Source organism: Pristis pectinata, chromosome 13, assembly GCF_009764475.1.
Source record: "Pristis pectinata isolate sPriPec2 chromosome 13, sPriPec2.1.pri, whole genome shotgun sequence".
NCBI lineage: Eukaryota > Metazoa > Chordata > Chondrichthyes > Rhinopristiformes > Pristidae > Pristis > Pristis pectinata.
This window is the reverse complement of record NC_067417.1, coordinates 25,394,880-25,415,238: the sequence shown is the minus strand read 5'-3', so window position 1 is coordinate 25,415,238 and position 20,359 is coordinate 25,394,880. Positions and strand designations below refer to the sequence as shown.

The 20,359-nt window shown below is 39.6% G+C and overlaps 1 protein-coding gene across 1 annotated transcript in view; it reads right to left on the bottom strand.

The window, feature by feature from the left end:
* Positions 1–20,359, bottom strand: part of LOC127577345 (PH domain leucine-rich repeat-containing protein phosphatase 2-like) — a 98,571-nt gene that overhangs the window by 58,923 nt on the left and 19,289 nt on the right. Inside the window, exons 3-5 of the mRNA XM_052028471.1 lie at positions 18,105–18,238; positions 9,454–9,644; positions 8,385–8,510 (exon numbers count right to left, since the gene is read on the bottom strand). Coding sequence (XP_051884431.1) covers positions 8,385–8,510; positions 9,454–9,644; positions 18,105–18,238 — 451 coding nt within the window. The remainder of the gene's footprint in view (positions 1–8,384; positions 8,511–9,453; positions 9,645–18,104; positions 18,239–20,359) is intronic.

Genomic DNA, 20,359 nt, shown 5'->3' with positions numbered 1-20,359 from the left:
GGCACCTGTTAGCCATGAATCAATAGGTCATCTGTGAGGGGCTGTCTGAGAAGAGCTATCTTTATGCACCCTTGAATACTTCAACATTTTTCCACTTGCAACCACATTTCTGTGGATGGAGATAATAGACCTGATTAGGTGGTGGTCAGTCCAACAGTCAATGGTACCAGTCATGGCACAGATGAGGCAGCATTGGTCCCTTGTTTGATGAGCGGACCAGCACGTTACCAGGTTTTGTGCTTGATGCCTGATGAAACGAAGTACTAGACATGACAAGACCACGCTCCAAGCATTTTGTCAAGAGGATTCTGTTGGAGTTCATGTTCCTCACACCTTCCAGGCCAATTGCATCTTTTCCCACTCTGGTAGTGAAGATGTCGGGAGGAACAATTTGTCTCCCTCTGTGATGCCATGTCTCATTAAAGCCTACAAGGTCAGGGCATAAGCGTTGGTTCCATATTAGAGTGAACCTAATTCTGCAGGGGAGTTGCTGAGACCAATAATTAGCTAGTTCATGATGTCAAAGGTCACTCTGTGAAGAAAACACTACTCCTTCAGTTTGCCACTCTGAGAAGGTGTACCCAATGCCTTGCCTTTAAACTGGCCCTCTCCTGTCCATTGTCTCTCACTCAGAGCAGCAATGGCAACATCAAAGTATTGAGAGCTATGACAACAGAACAGCATTCAGATCTGTTACATCTGGGACTATACATGGGAGACCTGACATCCTAGTTCCAGACTTTATGTTGTAGGGTAAAAGTTGCCTTTGCATACTTCCTTTAAGGTGTTGTAGCCATTGCATGCAAGCTACCACATGGACTTGACAGAGTGAGATCATGATCCAGTGGCAAGGGAAACCAAGACGACTGGAGTTCAGGCTCTGCTGCAAGGGTGTGAACAGTAACACATTGATAGGCACACACTTGGCTGCCCCTTCTTCTCACACCCTTCATCTACACTCCCAGCTATACTCCCGTCTGCAGCTCTCATTCCCAATCTCACGTTCAGCCCCAGCCATTTTCTTGGTCCGCTATGATGGGGTAATACTATAAACCTCCCAGTAGGCAATCAGAGCTAGAGGAACAGATATGCTGGCACACCACAGAAAGATGTAAAAAGAATAGGATTGTGGTAGTGGGTGATTTTAACTTCCACAATATTGACTGGGACTCCCTTAGTGCCTAGGGCTGAGATGGGAGAGAATTTGTTAGGTCCAGGAAGGTTCCTTGAAACATATATATAGTCCAACTAAGGATGGGGCCGTACTAGAAGTTATATTGGGGAATGAACCTGGCCGGGTGATTAAAGTTTCAATGGGGGAGCATTTTGGGAACAGTAACCATAATTCTGCAAGTTTTAAGACAGTTATGGATAAGGATAAGACCAGTCCTCAGTAGAAAGTGCTAATTTAGGGGACAGCTAATTACAACAGTATTAGGCAGGAACATGAGAAAGTGGATTGGGGGCAGCCATTTGAGAGTAAATCCATATCTGACAAGAGGGAGTCTTTTAAAGGGCCAGTTGATTAGAGTTTAGGATCAATGTGTTCCTGTGAGGATGAAAAATAATAAAGGCAAGGTTCAGGAACCTTAGATGACAAGACATAATGTAAGTTTAGTCAAAAGGAAAATGGAAGCGTATGCAAGGTTTTGAAAACTGAAATGAGACAAGGACCTTGATGGATATAAAGGAAGCAGGAAAGAACTGCTTGTTTAAGTTATGAGGGCTAAAATAGGCCATGAAATGTGAGGGAAACTAGTGAGGAGATTGCTCGGGCCTTGACCAAGACCTTTGTATCCTCTCTAGCCATGGGTGAGGTGTCAGAAGACTGGAGAATAGGAAACGTTGGTCCTTTGTTTAAGAAGGGCAACAAGGACAAACCAGGAAATTATCAGCCAGGGAGCCTTACATCAGTGGTCAGGAAATTATTGAAGATACTTCGATTTAGGATTTACTTACATTTGGAAAAGCATGGCCTTATCAGAGAAAGTCAGCATGGCTTTATGCGGGGTAGGTCCTGTCTCACAAATTTGATTTGAGATTTTTTTGAAGTGACAGAAGATGAACAATGAGGGTGGACCAGTCTATCATGAGGGACCTTATCAAATGCTTTACTAAAGTCCATGTTATCCTCGTGGACTTTAGTAAAGCATTTGACAAGGTCCCTCATGATAGACTGGTGCAGAAGATTAAGTCACACAGGATCCATGGCGAGTTGGTAAATTTGATCCAAAATTAGCTTAGTCAAAGACGACAGGTTGTGAAAGAAGGATGCTTTCCTGACTGGAGGTCTGTGATCAGTGGTGTTCCGCAAGGATCAGTGCTGGGACATCTGTTGTTTGTAATACATATTAATGATATGAATGAAAATATAGGCGGTCAGATTATTAAATTTACAGATAACGCAAAATTGGCGGAATTGTGTATAGCAAAGGAAGTTGTCAAAGTTTACAGCAGCATATAGATCAGTTGGATCTTTGGGCGAAGAAATGGCAGATGGAGTTTAATCCAGACAAGTGTAAGGTCAAATGCATGTGGAAAGTATACAGGCATTGGCAGGACCCTAAGGAGCATTGATGTATAGAGGGACCATGGGGTGCAAGTCCATAGCTCCCTGACAGTGGCAACACGAATAGATAGGGTGGTAAAGAAGGTGTACGGCATGCTTGCCTTCATCAGTCGAGGCAGTGAGTATAAAAGTTGGGAGGTCATGTTGCAGCTGAATAAAATGTTTGGAAGGCCACATTTGGAGTATTGTGTGCAGTTATGATTGCCACACTGTTGGAAGGATGTGGAGACTTTGGAGAGAGTGCAGAAGAGGTTCACCGGGATATTGTCTGGATTGGAGTGAATTAACTATAAGGAGGGGTTGGATAAAGTTGGGTTGTTTTCTCTGGAGTATCAAAGGCTGAGGGGCGACCTGGTGTAAGTATATCAAATTATGAGAGGCATAGATAAGGTAGATAGTCACAGTCTATTTCCTATCAAGGTGGAATTGTCATATACTGGAGGACATAGGTTTAAGTGAGAGGGGTAAAGGAGATTTGCAAGGCAAGTTTTTTTTGTACACAGAGAGAGATAGGCACATGGAACATACTGCCAGGGGAAGTGGTAGAAACAGATAAAACAGTAACATTTAAGAGATATTTAGAGAGACATATGAACATGAAGAGAATAGAGACCATGTGCATGCAGATTGGCATCATGGTCAATGCAGACATGGAGAGCCAAAGGGCCTGTTCCTGTGCTGTACTTTTCTGTTTCTATGTTCCAGGTCCCTGCTTAGGCCACACAGCTTAACCCACGTGCCTGGTCCCAACTCCAACCACACACCTGGTCCACGTTCTCAACCCTGGCTCCATTCTAGGCACCCCTGCACCAATTCCACCCCAACCACTCCAGTTGTACACTCAAGAATCTTCTCCTGATCATGAAGCACTTGCTGTCATATCAGAGACACCAAATTCAGATGATGGTGAAGTTAGACTGGTATTGTGGGGTTTGGGGGGAGAGGGGGCAACCAGAAAGATAGCAAGGTAGACGTGGAACTTACCATTGTGTGGGTCCCGGTCACGTTCTGTGCTGCAAAGACCTAGTTGCCTTGAAAGTGCCCAACAATGGTCACTACCAAGACAATGTGGACTAATTTCCCCAATGAATTACATCATTTAATATAAGAACTAGAAATCGTGACAGATGCGCAAAGATAACTCACTTTGAGATCTGCTCAAATGAGCCTCCAATTGAAAATAAACAACCCAAAAATTGTTATTCTCATGTTTCACACTATGATGTACATTTTGAATCTGGTAGTGCTGAAGTAAACAGTGATTTTTATCCTAAATCATACAAGATAAAGATTAATTTAACCAATTCGCATGCAGGATATGTAGATTGATTCTGATGCACTCATACAGCAAAGTAACATTGTACCTATATTACTCAATGGACTTAGCAATGTAAGGCACACATCTGCATATCTTTCTGAAAGATACATCCTTCATATCTCTTCGTTTTATGCCCTAAATAAAAAGTTTGTTTCGTGAAACTGGAACCTTTCTCCTAAATGCCTAATGATCACACTTTATTTCCGTCTTTCAAATAACCAGCTCTTTTCCAAATAGAAACATTTTGGGAATGGGAATCACCATTTCTGCTAATTAAACTTTCTTCTTGTTCCCTCAATCCTCTCTCATAGCATCCAATTGTACCTTGAACAATGTTCGTGTTTTGGCTCTACAACATGGCCTAGATTTCTCCCCCTACCCAAACGTTTACCACAGTATTTTCACTACTTTTCATGAGATTCTTCTAGTCTTACCTTACTGAACTATTTTAAAGCAATAACTTCTGTTGTTTTACTGGTTTACATATTTCAATTATATTCCTTCTAAACTACCAGCAACAGAAATTTTTCCCAATCTTTCCTCACTGGGGTTTCCTTAGCACTTCGAACAATATTTGTTGCATTCTTCTCCATTTTTTCTTGGTACAAAAAGCACATATTTTGAGGCAAAACAGTGTGGTCTTACCAGTGCATACAAAATCATCATCATAGCTGTTCTGGTTTCACATTCTAAAGTTCTAAAAACTTTTAAAATCTCATCACATTCAATATGCAGACATCATAATGTGTCTGTTGTTATTTACAGGTCCATTTACAGTCCTTTCAACTCAGTCCCTTTCACTGTTTATCAACCATACTTTTTCAATGATTTTCAATGCCAAGACCCTGAACTCTGGAATTCATTCTCTCAGTCTCCCTTTCTACCTTAAAAATGGTCCCCAAATCCCAGTTGTTTATCCAAGTTTCTAATCATTCTTCCCTAATATTTCATGCAGCTCAATGTCAAATTTTGTTTAATAATGGTCCAATGAAGTGACTTCCTAGCAAACAACGAGTGTGTTTTGCTCAGGAAAATATGCTATTTAAAAAAAACTTCAATTCAAAGGAGCAAGGTAATTTTCCAATAACAAATTTCTAATTAATAAATAATACTGAAAGAGAACTACTATGTTCCTCAATATTCTCTGATGTTGTGGACAAAACAAATATGCTGAATACAAGGTTTTAATGATATAAACGAAATCCTGTCTTTTCAGAACATCATTTATGCATTCCAGTAGCTTTACATGCTAAAATTACTCTTAACTTGTTCATATAGCTCTGGCTTTACTTGTTACATGTGTAAATTTGCATTCAACGTTTGAAATACAGCAGGGTCCAGAGTTATATCTGGTTTTAAAGTGATTTTTCTTCTCTTCTTACTGAGACTAGCACCACACTCATACAACCATATTCACTTTCTGTCCCCTCTATCCTCAGTCTCATCCTTCACAAGCTCCTTCAATCCTGCCTCCACCCAAACCACAGTTAAATGAAGAGCTAAGCTGAAACTCCAACTATTGAAGTGAACTGTCTATTACTCTGCTATCACATTTCACCCTTTCCTACACTGATCATTAATGCCTTTTCTAAAATGTTCCAAATAGAAATAATTTTGTAATGCCAACCAGGAAATGGATCAAAACTGCCCAAATTAATTTTACATGCAAAACTCACAGCTGGTTGACTTTTTGCATTAATCCTGCTTTGGATGAGAGTCCAATCCTAGAGGAAGGAATGTATACAAGCACTGCAAATATTGAGGAAAGTTAACAGAACTTTATCATTTATTGCTGAGGGAACTGAATACAAAACTAGGCAGGATATGCTTCAGATATATGGGAAGTTGAGGAGACCATACCTGATATACATTGTGCACAATAATGGTCGCTTTACTTAAGGTAGAATGTTAATGCATTTGAAGCATTTATGAGAAGGTTTACTCAACTAATATCCAAAATAGGCAATTGTCTTAAACAGAAATTGGATGAACTAAATTTATATCCATTAGAGTTTGGAAGAGTTATTGGCACCTTGATTGAAACATAAGATTCTGAGAGATCTTAGCAGAGCGAATATGGAGAGGATGTTCCCTTTCGTAGCAGGATCGAAAACGAAGAGTCACTGTTTCAAGGTAAGTGGGTGGGAGTCATTTAAAACAGAGATTATCCTTTATAGGAGTTTGCATCTTTATAACAATGTTTTTGTCCCATTCAGGCAAAAACACAACTTTGAGCATAAGCAGCTGAAGGTCAGTAATTTTTTGGGAAAGTTAACCAATGATTAACATCAGGACTCAATTATTGCCAATAATTTGGCCATATCAACAGCAAAATGATATTTTTAGAACAATATTTCACATGGTCAAACAGAAACATAATGAACGTTTATTCACATCCTATGATGAATTGTTTTCTTTACAGTCATCCTGTTCTGAAATATCATTTAGGTTCAAAACTATTCTAAAATGAATGCATCCTATCTATTTTCTAGCTCAGGAATCACACTGTTTTAGAACAAATTGTTTTAGGGAGAACTCTATAAATACAGTGCATTGAACAAAGCTTTTTGTCAAATAATTCCACAGATAAGTTTAATTTTTACCTCAGACACCACTTTGGAAGGTGGTGGCAGCAGAAGCTAACAAAGTATACACAACAAAGCAATATCCTCCAGAGCAGGTCAGACAGCAGGACCAAAGCTTGAGAACACAATTGGTCTGTTTAATTATATTGCTACCAGTAACATAACTCTCCTTGCAAGATAATTTTGTTCCCTCCACACGGATCCCTCAGTAGAGTCAAAAGTTTAGAGGAGAGCCTTTGTCCTCAAACAGCCATTCATTGGTCTGGCATGATGAGTGCAGTGAATTGGCAAAGCAGGAATAACCATATGACCCCATAACTTTCTTCATGCAATATAACAGCTGTGTCTCAAGTCCACTTTCCCACCCAAACCTCATCCACATCAGCAAATTCCCTTAATGCCCAAAAATAAAGGTAGTGTGAGGCATGCAATGTGCCAGGGCATTTCGAGATCAAAAAAGAGGTGGCACTGGGTCTTTTGAAAAGCATTAAGACGGATGTCTCCAGGGCCCAATGGGATATAACCCAGGTTATTGAAAGAGGAAAGAAAAGAGACTGCTGGGGCCTTGTCAAAGATCTTTGTATCCTCACTAGCAACAGGTGAGGTCCCTGAGAACCGGAGAGTAGCCAGCATTGTTCTTTTGTTCAAGATGGGAAATAGGGATAATCCAGGAAATTATAGGCTGGTAGACCACACATTAGTGGTAGGGAAGCTATTGGTGAGGATTCTTAGGGATAGGATTTACACTCATTTGGAAAAACATGGCCTGATTAGGGACAGTCTGCATGGCTTTGTGCAGGGCAGGTCACATCTTACAAACTTGAATGAGTTTTTTTTGAGGAGGTGACAAAGGTGATTGATGAGGGTAGGGCATTGGATGTTGTCGACATGAATTTTAGTAAGGCATTCGACAAGGTCCCTCAGGTTACTTGATCCAGAAGATTAAGATGCACGGGATCCACAGTGACTTGGCCGTTTGGATTCAGAATTGGCTAGCCCATAAAAAAGAGGGTAGTGGTGGAAGTGTGCTCTTCTGGCTGGAAGTACGTGAGCAGTCGTATTCCACGAGGATCAATGCTGGGGCCTCTGTTGGTTGTGATATTTATAAATGACTTGGATGAAAATGTAGATGGGTGGGTTAATAAGTTTGGAGATGACACAAAAATGAGTGGAGTTGTGGACAGTGTAGTGGTCTGTCAAAGGGTACAGCAGAATATAGATCAGTTATAGATATGGGCAGAGAAATGGCAGATGGAGTTTAATCAGAGTAAGTCTGAGGTGTTGCGCTTTGGGAGGTCAAATGCAAGGGGAAACTATACCATTAATGGCAGGACCCTTAACAGCATTGAGGTACAGAGGGATCTTGGGGTCAGTCCATAGCTCACTGAAAATGGCCATGCAATTAGATCAGGTGGTAAAAAAGGCATATGGCATGCTTGCCTTCATTGTTCAGGACATTAAGTATAAGGGTAAGGAAGTCACATTGCAGCTATATAACACTATCGACCTGAAACATCGACAATTTCTTTCCTCCCACAGATGCTGCTTGACCCGCTGAGTTCTTCCAGCAGATTGTTTGTTGCAGCTATATAACACTTTGGTTAGGCCACAGTGTGCAGTTCTGGTTGCCCCATTACAGAAAGGATGTGGAGGACTGGAAAGGGTACAGAAGAGGTTTACCAGGGTGCTGCATGGATTAGGGGGTATGTGCTATAAGGAGACATTGGACAAACTTGGGTTGTTTTCTCTAGAGTGTCAGAAGCTGAGAGGAGCCCTGATAGAAGTTTATAAAATTATGAGAGGCATAAATAGGGTAAGACAGTCAGAATATTTTCTCCCACCATGGTACAAATGTCAAGTATTAGAGGACATGCACTTAAGGTATATATTGTCATAATACAACACAATTCACCTTCGATGCCTGTCTGAGCCACCGTAAGCATTCTGGGTATGAATCAAAAGTCACATAGTATGTTTGTCCTTGTTGCCCAGCAGAGCTGAACATGAGGCAGTACTGTCGTCTTTTTACTTCTTCCACCTATACAGAATATTAGAGAAAAAATAATGTCATTATTTCAATGAAAAAAGTTAATAAAATGTCATTTTCAATCTAGATCACTGATCTTTAAACTCTGAAGATATTGCAGATGCCCATTGCACTGTCAAAACTAACTTTTGTACGTTGGTATTTTACTTCCACCCAGCCACCCGTGCTAACAACCCCCCCCCCCCCACCAACTGCTGCAAGCCACCAAAGAGTTACAGACACAATTTGTTATTCTAGTGCACATATCTGTTGAGGGAAGCTAAATAAGAATTTGTGTATTGACAGAGAATCCAATTACATAGCAGGGACATTGAAGTCAAGAGATTTCTTGAGAGAACAGAGTGAAAGACGCAAAAGGAAAGGTGGAAAAACTGACACGCCTCTGGGCATTTTGACAAAGGTTAGATGTACAATCCGTTCATTCAACCCTAACTCAGAATAATGTTCAATGCATAGGATCTGCACCATCCAGTAATATATCACCTTCATTCTACTAACTGTTTACCAGAAAAATATGTATTCACTGAATGTGGGTGGGGGAAATAACTATATTAGGATATGCTGCAACCTCAACAAAGAACGTAGTATGATCACTGAGAAATCATTAGGTTTATTGTATGTCACTAAGCTGGAATCTGGCATCTAATAAATTATATACTTATTTTGAAATTGGGATCTATGGTATGAGATTTTGGTGTAATACAGTAAAAACCTATTTCAGTATTACTACAGTAGTTGAATTTTAAACAAATGTAAATCCTGTTTTTGCTGGAATACCATACATAATAATCAGTCTTATTGCCATTTCTCATGTACCCTTGAATAATACTATACCTCACATAATTTATTTGTTAACATCACAGCAGACTAAACTGGCCTTAAGATGTACAGACTTTAGAACATCAGCTTCTTCAGAACAGACATGATTTCTTACCTTGCCTCCAGTGAGAGGAAGTACATGCATTTTTCCCATCTGACACTCCTTTACTGAAGACACAATTAGACAGGTACCACAGAGAATGACTTGGCGTTCTGACCACTTGTGCAACTGAGTTTTCCCTTTCCGTACACTGAACACACCAGAGAGAAGGATCTGATCCAGTTGCTCTATGCTACTTGGCTTTCCTTAAGCAACACAGAGAAAAAAAGCTTGTGAATAACTTATAAAATTATAAAGTGAGCAGTTGTATTGATTATGCGGCATATTGCAAACAGACTGATAAAACAAATAACATGAAATCCTTAATGGCACATGGATTTCACAGATATTTTCCAAGATTAGATTGTTAACTTCCATTAAAGAAATCAGGATCCAAATGTTTTGTGAACTGCAAAGTGGTTATTAAATTCATTAAAAACCTGACAATCATGGAAATCTCAAATTAATTAACAGCATCAGATGAAAAGCTTTGACCCAGATTATTAACATTCCACCTTCACACATGGAAACTATTGTGGTGAACTGATAACATCCCTAGCAAGTCAGGAACTCATGCATTCAAACCTAGGCTGGCATTTCAATGAGTAAGACGCAAAAAAACAAATCTCATTCCATATTACACAAAGTCTCTGTTTAAAATTAGTGATGCAGTACTAATCTACTTCAACAATGTTTAAAATCAGCAAAGCAATTTAGTAACACAGCATTCCTGAGCCAGATTTCAAGTCTCTTAACTTTTATTTAAGCCGGGCCGAGTGACCAACTATATTAATGAATGTATTTTTCATCTTAATACTAAGATTCCCGAGTTCAATTTCTTTTTCATTTCAGAGATGCGTAGTCCCTGAAAAGGCCCACATTTATTGCCCATCCCTCACTGCCTTTGAAAACATGGTGGTGAGCCACCTTCTTGAACCACTGTAATCCTGCAACAATGCATTTCCATAGCGTTGTTGGGTAGCAAGTTCTAGGATTTAGATCCAATGAAAAAAAGTGATATTGTAATTTGCAAGGGACAACAGGTATTGGGGTTCACATCCCACGATATTCTTTATAGAACAAGTTACAGACTTGCCATGTAACTACATTTTATAGACGGTAATATTTTAACCACAATGCGCTAGGGGTGGCAGGATTCATTGTTTATGGTACACAGTCCAATACTAATCAAGTGGGCTGCTTCATCCTGAATGGTGTCAAGGTTCTTGGGTAAATTGAAGTTGCACCCGTTCAAGCAAGGGTGAAAAATGGCAGCACACTCCTGACTTGTGCCTTGTAGATGGTGGAAAGGCTTTAAAGTCAGAGGCAAGTTGCTTGTTGCAGAACACTCAGTCTCTCATCTGCTCTAATAGAAGCTCAACTGATGTTGGTGGTCCAGTTAAATCTCTAGTCAATGGTGACAACTAACCCCCACTCCTAATCCCCAGGATGGTGATGTGAGAAATCCAATGATGGGAATTCTGTTAAATGTCAACAAATGGTCAGACTCCCACCTGTCTGAACTAGCCACTTCCTGGCATTCATGTGATGTAAATATTATTTGTCACATATCAGCTGAGGACTGAATACTGCTCTTGTCTTTTTGGAGTAGCAAAGGCAGAGAAAGAAAAATTTAGTCCTGGGGTCTTACTCTCCATTTCTCTTTTCTCCTCCCTTCACCCCCAGCCATCACGTTGTTTATCTCTCAGGAGTGGTCTTGTTTCCTTTCAGATATTGAACAGTAGGAGTCATGACACTACTTTTGCAACTTCACAGGTGCTGTCTAAATACACCCTTAATGTGCAAGTTTGCATTGTTTTCATTTGATACACACATACACCATAATATCCACGTTTGATATTTATGGTCTGACACATCTGATCTTAATCATGGTGCAGGCAATAAACATGCAATTCAGTATCTAATTAAAGGAGACAATATATGCTTTTAGCACATTGGGTATCTGACCAGATTAATTTCTAAATTACTGGAAACATTACTCATTTAATTCCATTTGAAGATAAATATTTTAGTTAATTGTTACATACTTTAAAAATACATACTCTGTAAAATAAAACAGGATTCCAAACATAGTTACAAAATCAAGGAACATGTTTGAATACATAACATCTGTTAAAAATACTGTAAACACTGGTCCTGACAATACAAATCATTACCACTATAAATATATAACTTACAGGCTGACATTAAAAAACCTCTCAAGCCTAAATGAAAGTTCAAGGTGAAATCTAGCTTAAATCTCTCATATAATTACCAAGTCTTATTCTCCAACAATCAAAAGAGTTTGCCTCAACTAATATTTATCCAATAGGGCAAGTTCCAAATAATTAAACCTTTGAACACACAGTGTTACCTCATTTGAGCATTCTTCTAAAAATCCTATAGTTGCCAATTAAGAAATGCTGCACATCTTGATAATGACTATGACTGAGAACTATGGCTGATTTTGTTCTTATAAGGCACCAAAATCCAAAATATGGCATATTATTTCCAAAGATATGGCATATTCACTGCATCTTCTCATGCTATGACTTCCTTGATGAGTTTTTGCATATCCTTCCCCTTACAATTTGACATGCCTCTTTAAGAAATGAGAGGTTGCTATGACAAATAATGGATAAAAAAATATTATTCATCTGGAACAGATGCAAGTATCTTCACTATTCTGAAGGCAATGCAGTGAAAGTTTCTTTCACCTGACTGGCAAGGATCTATGAGGGAATAATCATGAAAAATTAAGGGAAAAACAGAACTTTTTCACAAGAGGGTGAAATAGCTTACCACTAACAGCCATAAAGACAGAATTAGACAAGTTATGCCACTGCATTTAACCGGCACCACCACTGTACCAACAGAATTTTAACCTTGCCTTTCAAAAACCCAGCAAAAATCCAAAAATGTCACATTTACTACATTCTTGTAACTGTAACTTGATTGAGAATCTAGCATACCCTTCCTTCCCTTTACAATTTGCCATTCTATGTTTGCCTCAGTGCTCACCTGCTGCTGAGATACTAATCAATGCCTTTACTACCTCTTAAGTAGACCAACATTCTCTGATTGGAATCCCCCATTCTCAGCCTCTATAAACTTTAATTCTTCCAAAATTCTGTGGACATATCCTAACGCACAAAAGATTCCTTTCACCAATCACCACTCTGTACACTGACCTACACTGGCTCCAAATTCAGCTATTATTCAGTTTGTTTTAATTTTCATTCTTGGCTTCAAACCTTTCTTTCGCCTCACCCCTCTTTCTCTGCAGCCTCCTTATTTATGAAAGGAAAATCACATCCGACTAATCTGCTGGTGTTATTTGAGGATGGATGAATTGGGCCAAAGGGCCTGTTCCCATGCTGTATAACTCTATGACACTATGTGACGAGTAGAATAGATCAGATGGATGGGGTGTATTTGGAGTGCAAAGGAAATGGTCGCTTCAGAATCCTTAAAGGTGAAAGGAAGATGTCTCTGTTGGTGGAATCCTGTTAAAAGTGACAGAACTTATGGAGCATGATCTGTTGAGGTCGAGGCTAGTGGGGTAGAAGATGAAGACAAAGGGAAGCCAAGAAGGTGGTGAGAATAGATGTGCAACAAACAGAGGAGAAACAGCTAAGAGCCCTGTCATCTACGGTAAAGGAAAAGCCATGGTTAAGGGGAAAAAAATCTTAAAGGCATTGGTATGGAAAGTCTTGTCATCAGAGCAGATTCGACAGAGACAGAAAAACTTGGATAATGGAATGAAATTTTTACGGGAAGCAGGATGGGAGGAGTGGCCTTTGAGATAGCTGTTGAAATTTATAGAAATAATAGAAATTGGTAAATAAACTGGTGCCAGAGATGAAGACTGAGATGGCAGGAAAGGGAAGAGTCAGAAACAGACTATGTGTATGTGAGAACAGAGTGGAAATCAACTAGGAAGGTAATGCAATCTTTGAATTTTATACAAATGCAGGAAGCAGCACCATTAAAAGTCATCACTGTAATGGAAAAAGAATTGAGGGAAGGGCCCTGAATAGGACCAAAACAATGACTATTCCAAATATTCAACAAATAGACAATCACCCAATCTGTCTGTTGGTCTTATTCCATGCAGAGGAACCTACATTGTGGGCACCACAGTACACTAAATTGGAAGCAAGGGAAAGACAGGTTACCAGGGATAGGCAAGTTTGTGGAGTTAAGGTTACAATTAGATTGACAATGATCTTGTTAAAGATTATAAGAGTAAGTTCAAATGGCCTGCTTCTGCCCCTTAGTCGAACATTCACAAGTTCAAAACAAGTATTTTGCTGCAACACCTAGAAAGCCTGTTTGGGTTCCTAGTTAGTGAGATGGGAGAAGTTTAAAGAGCATCATTGTATCTTTTGAAGTTGTACAGGAAGGTGTGTGTGTTGGTGGAGATGTGCTCTTCCTTCCATGAGTCTAGTCTACTCTTCCACCACCATTTTTATCTGCCAAACTTTTTTCCTTGATGGGCACGTTCCAGTAGGCCAGAACCACATTAGCAACAGATTATGCAGCCATAGTAGCTAAATCTGATCCTACCTGCCATATTACTTCACCCTTTCAGAGAAAAACCCTTTATTCCATTCATTGCCCTTCCCTACCATCACTGCTACCTAGACTAACTTATTTCTCTCTTTTTTAAATCTGATGAAGCGTCTGTCATTTGAAACATTAACTGCTTTTCTTTCCGCAGATGCTGCCTGACCTGCTGAGTTTTTCCAGCAATTTTTGTTTTTAATTTGGATTTCCAGCATCTGCAGTTTTCTTGATTTTCATTCCAGATATGGGATGATATGCACTGATGTTCCACATTAGAGTAATCACCTAAATACTGATTGAAGAAACCCTCATTGATGCACCTAACAAATTCTGCCCCATCTAAGCCTCTTGCACTTGAGGTTACAGTCTATTTTGGGGAAGTTGAAGTCATGCATGACAACAACCCCTGTTGTTTTCACACCTTTCCCTAATCTGCCTGCACTTCTGTTCCTCAATGTCCCATGACTACTGGGGGGTCTGTAGTATAATCCCATCAGAGTGATTGCATCTTTCTTATTTTTGAGTTCTACCCATATAGACTCAATGGATGAGGCCTTCGTTATGTCCCAAGTGCAGCTGTGGTATTGTCCCTGATTAACAGTGCAACATTTCTCCCCTACACTTTTTTGTACCTCCCTCTCTCCCCTGCCCTTTTTTGTTTTTTTAAAAAAAAATCTCCCTCTCTATCTTTTCTAAAGAAAAATCGAAACCCTGGAACATTAAGAATCCAGTCCTGTCCCTCTCTCAACCAAGTCTCTATAATGGCCACAACATCATAGTTCCATGTACTGATCCATGCTCTGTTAATCACCTTACTCTTATTACTCCTAGCATTAAAATAAACACACTTCAAACTGTCCATCTCATTGTGTCTATTACCTTGTTTCTCCTTACAAACTTACTGGTCATGACATCTACCTTCATCTCACTCCCTCCACTTTCTGACCTGGTGCTCTGGTTCCCATCCCCTTGCCAAACTAGTTTAAATACTGAACCACACGTAGACATATGCATATATGTACAATGTCACACATGCACTCAGATCGAGTAGACTGTAACAGCTGACTGTTACTTCACTGTTCGTTAATTTAAATCAAACCCAAACTAATCACAGGTTAACTTCTTTCCTCTCTGCAATTGTGATGTGAGTATAAAGCTAAATGTCAATGTCCATCTTGCTCACTGCATAAAAGCTATTTATCATGAAACAGGCCTGAATTCTGTGCACTTTTAGTAATAAGCAGATGGAAAGTAAAATTAGTACTCAGAACTACAACATATGGAAGATTGTAAATTCAAATGGGGGTAAATTCATGATTAGAATTTTTGCACTCACCCTTTGTTACTTCAGTGTTGAGTATGCTTGCTTGGTACAGGAAGGTTCCAGCCACACAAAAAAGAATGAACTAATGCTGAATGACAGCTTAACAGATCTATGCTAACTGTCCATTAGAAATCCTCGTTTCACTTATGAATTTGGAAAAATCTAACATGTGGCTAGTAGAACTGTGGACACTTGATTCATTTTGTTTCAATAGTGAAGGGCCTGTTTTCTGTGCGGTATGACTCCATAACATGGAATTTGGGAGTGAGCATCTATATCCATACCAGCATCCTCAACAGCCTCTTAAATGACCTCTCCCCTGAAGGTGATGTCCTCTACAAACATTTCTAAATCTGTCCGTGAAAATGGGTGCCGCCTCTCCTTTTTTTTTAGAACTACCATCCTCACCACTTGCCAGCCATTCTCCACACATTTTACAAGTTGTAATGGTGGTTCTTATGTGGTATTCAGGTCGCTATTAGAGTAAAGGGCCAAAATTGCACCTCTGAGGCTAAGTGCCAGCAGCCACACAACATTCCTGTGGATTTCTTTATTTCATAACGTGGAAAAAAAGTGTACACTTGCACTGTTGCATGAGCATCATGAATATGTCAGATGCTGTATGGAAATGTGAGGTTATCCAATCAAATATGAAGATTAAAAAAATGTTCATTAAATGGAGAGAGGACAACAGAATGCCGCTGTACAGATTCTAGCTGGCTTCAGACATTATATGCAGAAAGTGAGCATGCAGGTACCGCAAGTAATTAGAAAGGCAAATGGGTTGTTGAGCTTTACTGCAAAGGATATGATGCACAAAAATAGCAGTCTTGTGACAACTGTTTAAATCATTGGTGAAACCACACCTGGAGTACTGTTCATCTGCTTAGGTCTCCTTATCTAAGGAGGGATATTACTGCTTTGCACACAGTTCAGAAAAGATTTACCAGGTTGATTCCTGAGATGATGACCTTGATGTAGACAAAGTTAATCTTGTACCATAGCCAAACAGAATAACATGTATAATATTTATAAAACTGTGGACTGTAGTTCCCTATGAGCTACCTGTTAATGAAATCAATTACATAGAATCAATTAAGAAAATATTAAGGCTATGTGGTACAGTAGATTAGCAATTATCCTTTAAGTATGTCACTTGTTCATGAATTTACAAATCTTACATCAAATTAGTTTAGTAAACTTAATATTTGATCTGGAACCCAGAAGGCAAATTGCAAATAATGACAACATTTGAAGACCACAAATGCATTCATGAAAATCTGAAATATATACTTTTTTTCTCAGATGCTGACTGAAATGCACTTTAGGGGTTTTGTGAATTTGCTTCAGATACTTTTAAACACAGAACCATTGGTGCTCAAAGTAAAGAAAAAGTGATATTGATAAAATATTGCAACCTTAAAGGAATGATGCCATACTTAACCTGAAAGGACATGAAGGTAACAATTTTGGCCGATTTTTCTTATCGCATTACAAGAGTGGTGCACCCAAAGTCTGCCATGCTTATTCACAGAAACAGTACCTTATAGCTGACATTTTTGTACGCAGCTACGAACCATGGGATCCAGTTAAATGGCTGAGAAGCATTTTTGGGATGCCAGGAGGTTCTGAAAGATACTATATTTAATGTAGGTTTATTCTTTCTTGACTGTTTTCCTTTACATCATATGCTCCATTAACCACTGAATTCTGAGAAAAGGACAAAAACCTCTGAAAGGTGCTGCTTGACAAGCTGGTTATTTTTGGAGCAACAAACAATCTGCTGGAGGAAATCAGTCCTGATGTAGGGTTTCAAACTAAAACGTTGACAATTCCTTTACCCAAAGAGGCTGCTCAACCCACTGAGCTCCAGCAGCTGATTGTTTGTTGCTCTAGATGCCAGCATCTGCAGTCTCCTGATTATTTTTGGAATTTTCTATTTTTATTTCTGATTTTCAGCTTCTGCAGTACTTAATCTGTTGTTTCATTTCAATGCTTCTCAAAATATTAAAACTACCAGAACATTGGAATTTTTCATTTCCTTATGTCCCCATTTAGCTGCAAAAGCTAGGGGTGTACAGTTCAATCAACCATCAATGTTATTCCTCAATCTGATGACAAGGTCTTCATTTCAACCATGAAGAGACTACCAACCATTATCCCCTCTCCTTGAGTGTAACATTAGGGATAACACAGCAGTAAAATTACAGGAGTGGAATGCAGAGGCCCGCTCTTATGATTCAGAGCAAGGGTTTGAATCCCACCACAGCAGTTCGAGAACTAAAAAGCTGGTGGCCACACAACTATTGGATTGTGATAAAAACCTATCTTGTTCACTAATGTCCTGCAGGGAAAGAAATCTGTCATCCTTACCCAATCTGCCCTATAAATGACTCAATCCTTACAATAATGTGGTTATCTCTTAACAGCCCTCTGAAATGGTCGAATAAGTTCAAGAGGCAATTTAGGATGAGCTTTAAATACTGGTCTCGCCAGCAATGCCCATATCCCAAACAACACATTAAAGAGGCCACAGTGGTATCACCTTTTGGTGAACTGACAAAGAAATTACTCATTTGCAGTGGGCTAGCAATCTCTAGTCACCAATAATCAGGAATCACAAATCGAAGCATTTGGTGAAAAATTATGAACTCTACTACTGATCATTGTGCACAAAATATTCTTGTAACTCAATCAACCACTGGGTTATTTTGTATATTTTAAACAGCAAAAAAGCACTCATGTTATTTCTCTTTAGCAAATGAAACCTTACCATGAAAGTATCTAATCATGCAGCTCAGATCAGCAATGGCACCTTCCTCTTGTATCCGAAGTGGGTCCTGGAAACCTAGTCCAGACAGATAATCATAAAGGATTTGCAGAGGCCTCTCATCAGGATTCAGTCTCCTGTAAAAGATGAAGAGTTAAACATCAGAATCAAGAATTATAATTCTTGAAAAGCAAAAACAAACTCCAGAAAGAAAACCATTACACTGTTCCAAGAAATTCTTAAAGCAATTTCTTGGGGAAAAGCTCATTTCTAGTAATCACAGTTGAGGCACTTGTTCTTTTAAAAGGTTGTACAAGTTGCATCTGTATAAAAGTTGTTCTCTATTATTGGGGGAATTCAATTTCAGAAAAAAACCCTTCTTGAAAAATCCCCAATATCTTTACATAAACTCTTTTCAGTTCATAGGACAGGGAGTTGCTCAATTTGCTAAGGGTAGAAAGAAAGGGAAAACTTGCCCAGATTGTGAGGTGGCGTGCAAAGGAAAGCTTGATACTTGTGTCCTTACCTGCAGTCCATGGACACTAGCAGAGTACCCACAAGCGAAGCAACTCGAGAGAAGAGGCAAGTCCAATGTCTAGCACCAGAGCAGACCATATGTGGCCCAAGCTGATTTAGGAACAAGTAGGTTAGGAAGACTTACCAGTATAAATATCAGCGTATATGCAAGTTGCTCCTTGTGTGGACACCGCCCTCCACCCCCCCCCCCCCCCCCCACAATATTCCTACAATATTGAATGACACACTGAACTTTGTTATACAATTTCCTCAGAATGTTGTTTTGCTGTACAGTAGTGACAGAGTGGCTAGGTTATTATAGGCGTAATCCAGAGTTCAAATACCACCATGGCAGCTGTTACTTTTAAATTCAATTAATAATTTGGAATTTAAAAAACAAACTAATCATTAATAACAGTTACCACCAAACTATCAGGTTGATGTAAAAAACTTATTTTGTTCACTAATGCCTTCAGGTGAAGAAACACACCATCCTTACCTGGTCTGACTGATACGTAACTGGTTGACTCTTAAATGCTCTCTGAAATGACCTGGTAAACCACTCCATTATACCACATTGAAACACAGAAAGAATACAACCAGATGGACCAATTCAGACATGGCAAAGTCACAATATCACTCCCACCAGCAAGACAAACCCAACACAGGGAGCTGCACATTGGGAATCTTCAACATCAACTCCACACACCATTTGGCCAGATAAAGAAACTTGCTCATTTCCACCTACCATCCTCCCTCAGCTGATAAATCAGTGCTCTTCTACATATCAAAGAAGCAATAAAAGTATCAAAAGGCACAGAGTGAGGAACTTCAATACTCAACATCAGAAGTGGCTTGGTAGCACCACCACTTACTGAAGAATATAACTGCCAGACTGATATTGGGCAGGTAGTGAAGAAACCAACACTAGGGATAAACCATATCATCACCAACCCAGCTATGACAGATGCATTGGTAGAACTAAGCACTGCAAAGTCCTTGTGGAGACAAAGTGCCATCTTCACAAAGGATACTCTCTGTTGTGTCTGTCACTAAGCCTCTGGAGACTGAGCTGATAGTTGCAAGAAGTCTTTATTCAACACAGGCAGGTCTTCTGGAGAATCCATTTCTCCTCTCCTGCCTTTCAACAGTACAGTGATATTGTGTTTTAAGCACAAAGATAACAGATAACTGCAGTTTCATAGCTATTATTACTTACTTAACTTCAACATTTTGAATGTAGACAAGTAACTTCGCAGAATTACATATTTACAATGGAAGCACATCCCAAATGACAGACACACAACAGATTCTATAGGTGCTGGAATCTGGAGCAACACACACAAAATGCTAGAGGAACTCAGAAGGGAAGGCAGCATCTATGGAGGGAAATAAACAGTCGATGTTTCGGGTCGACACCCTTCATTAGGGCTGGAATGGAAGAGGGCAGAAGCCAGAATAAGAAGGTCGGGGGAGGAGCATAAGGCTGGCAGGTGATAGGTGAGTCTACATGAGAGGGGAAAAGTATGTGGGTGGTGGACGAGGGATGAAAGGGAGTAACATAAGAAACTGAGAGGTGATAGGTAGAAGAGGCAAAGGGCTGAAGGACGAGGAATCCAGTAGGAGAGGGCAGTAGACCATGGAAAAATGGGAAGGAGGTGAGGAATAGATAGGCAGGTCATGAGGGCAGGGGAGGGAAAAGAGAAAGGGTGAGTGGGCCACATAAATAAGGGAAAACTAAG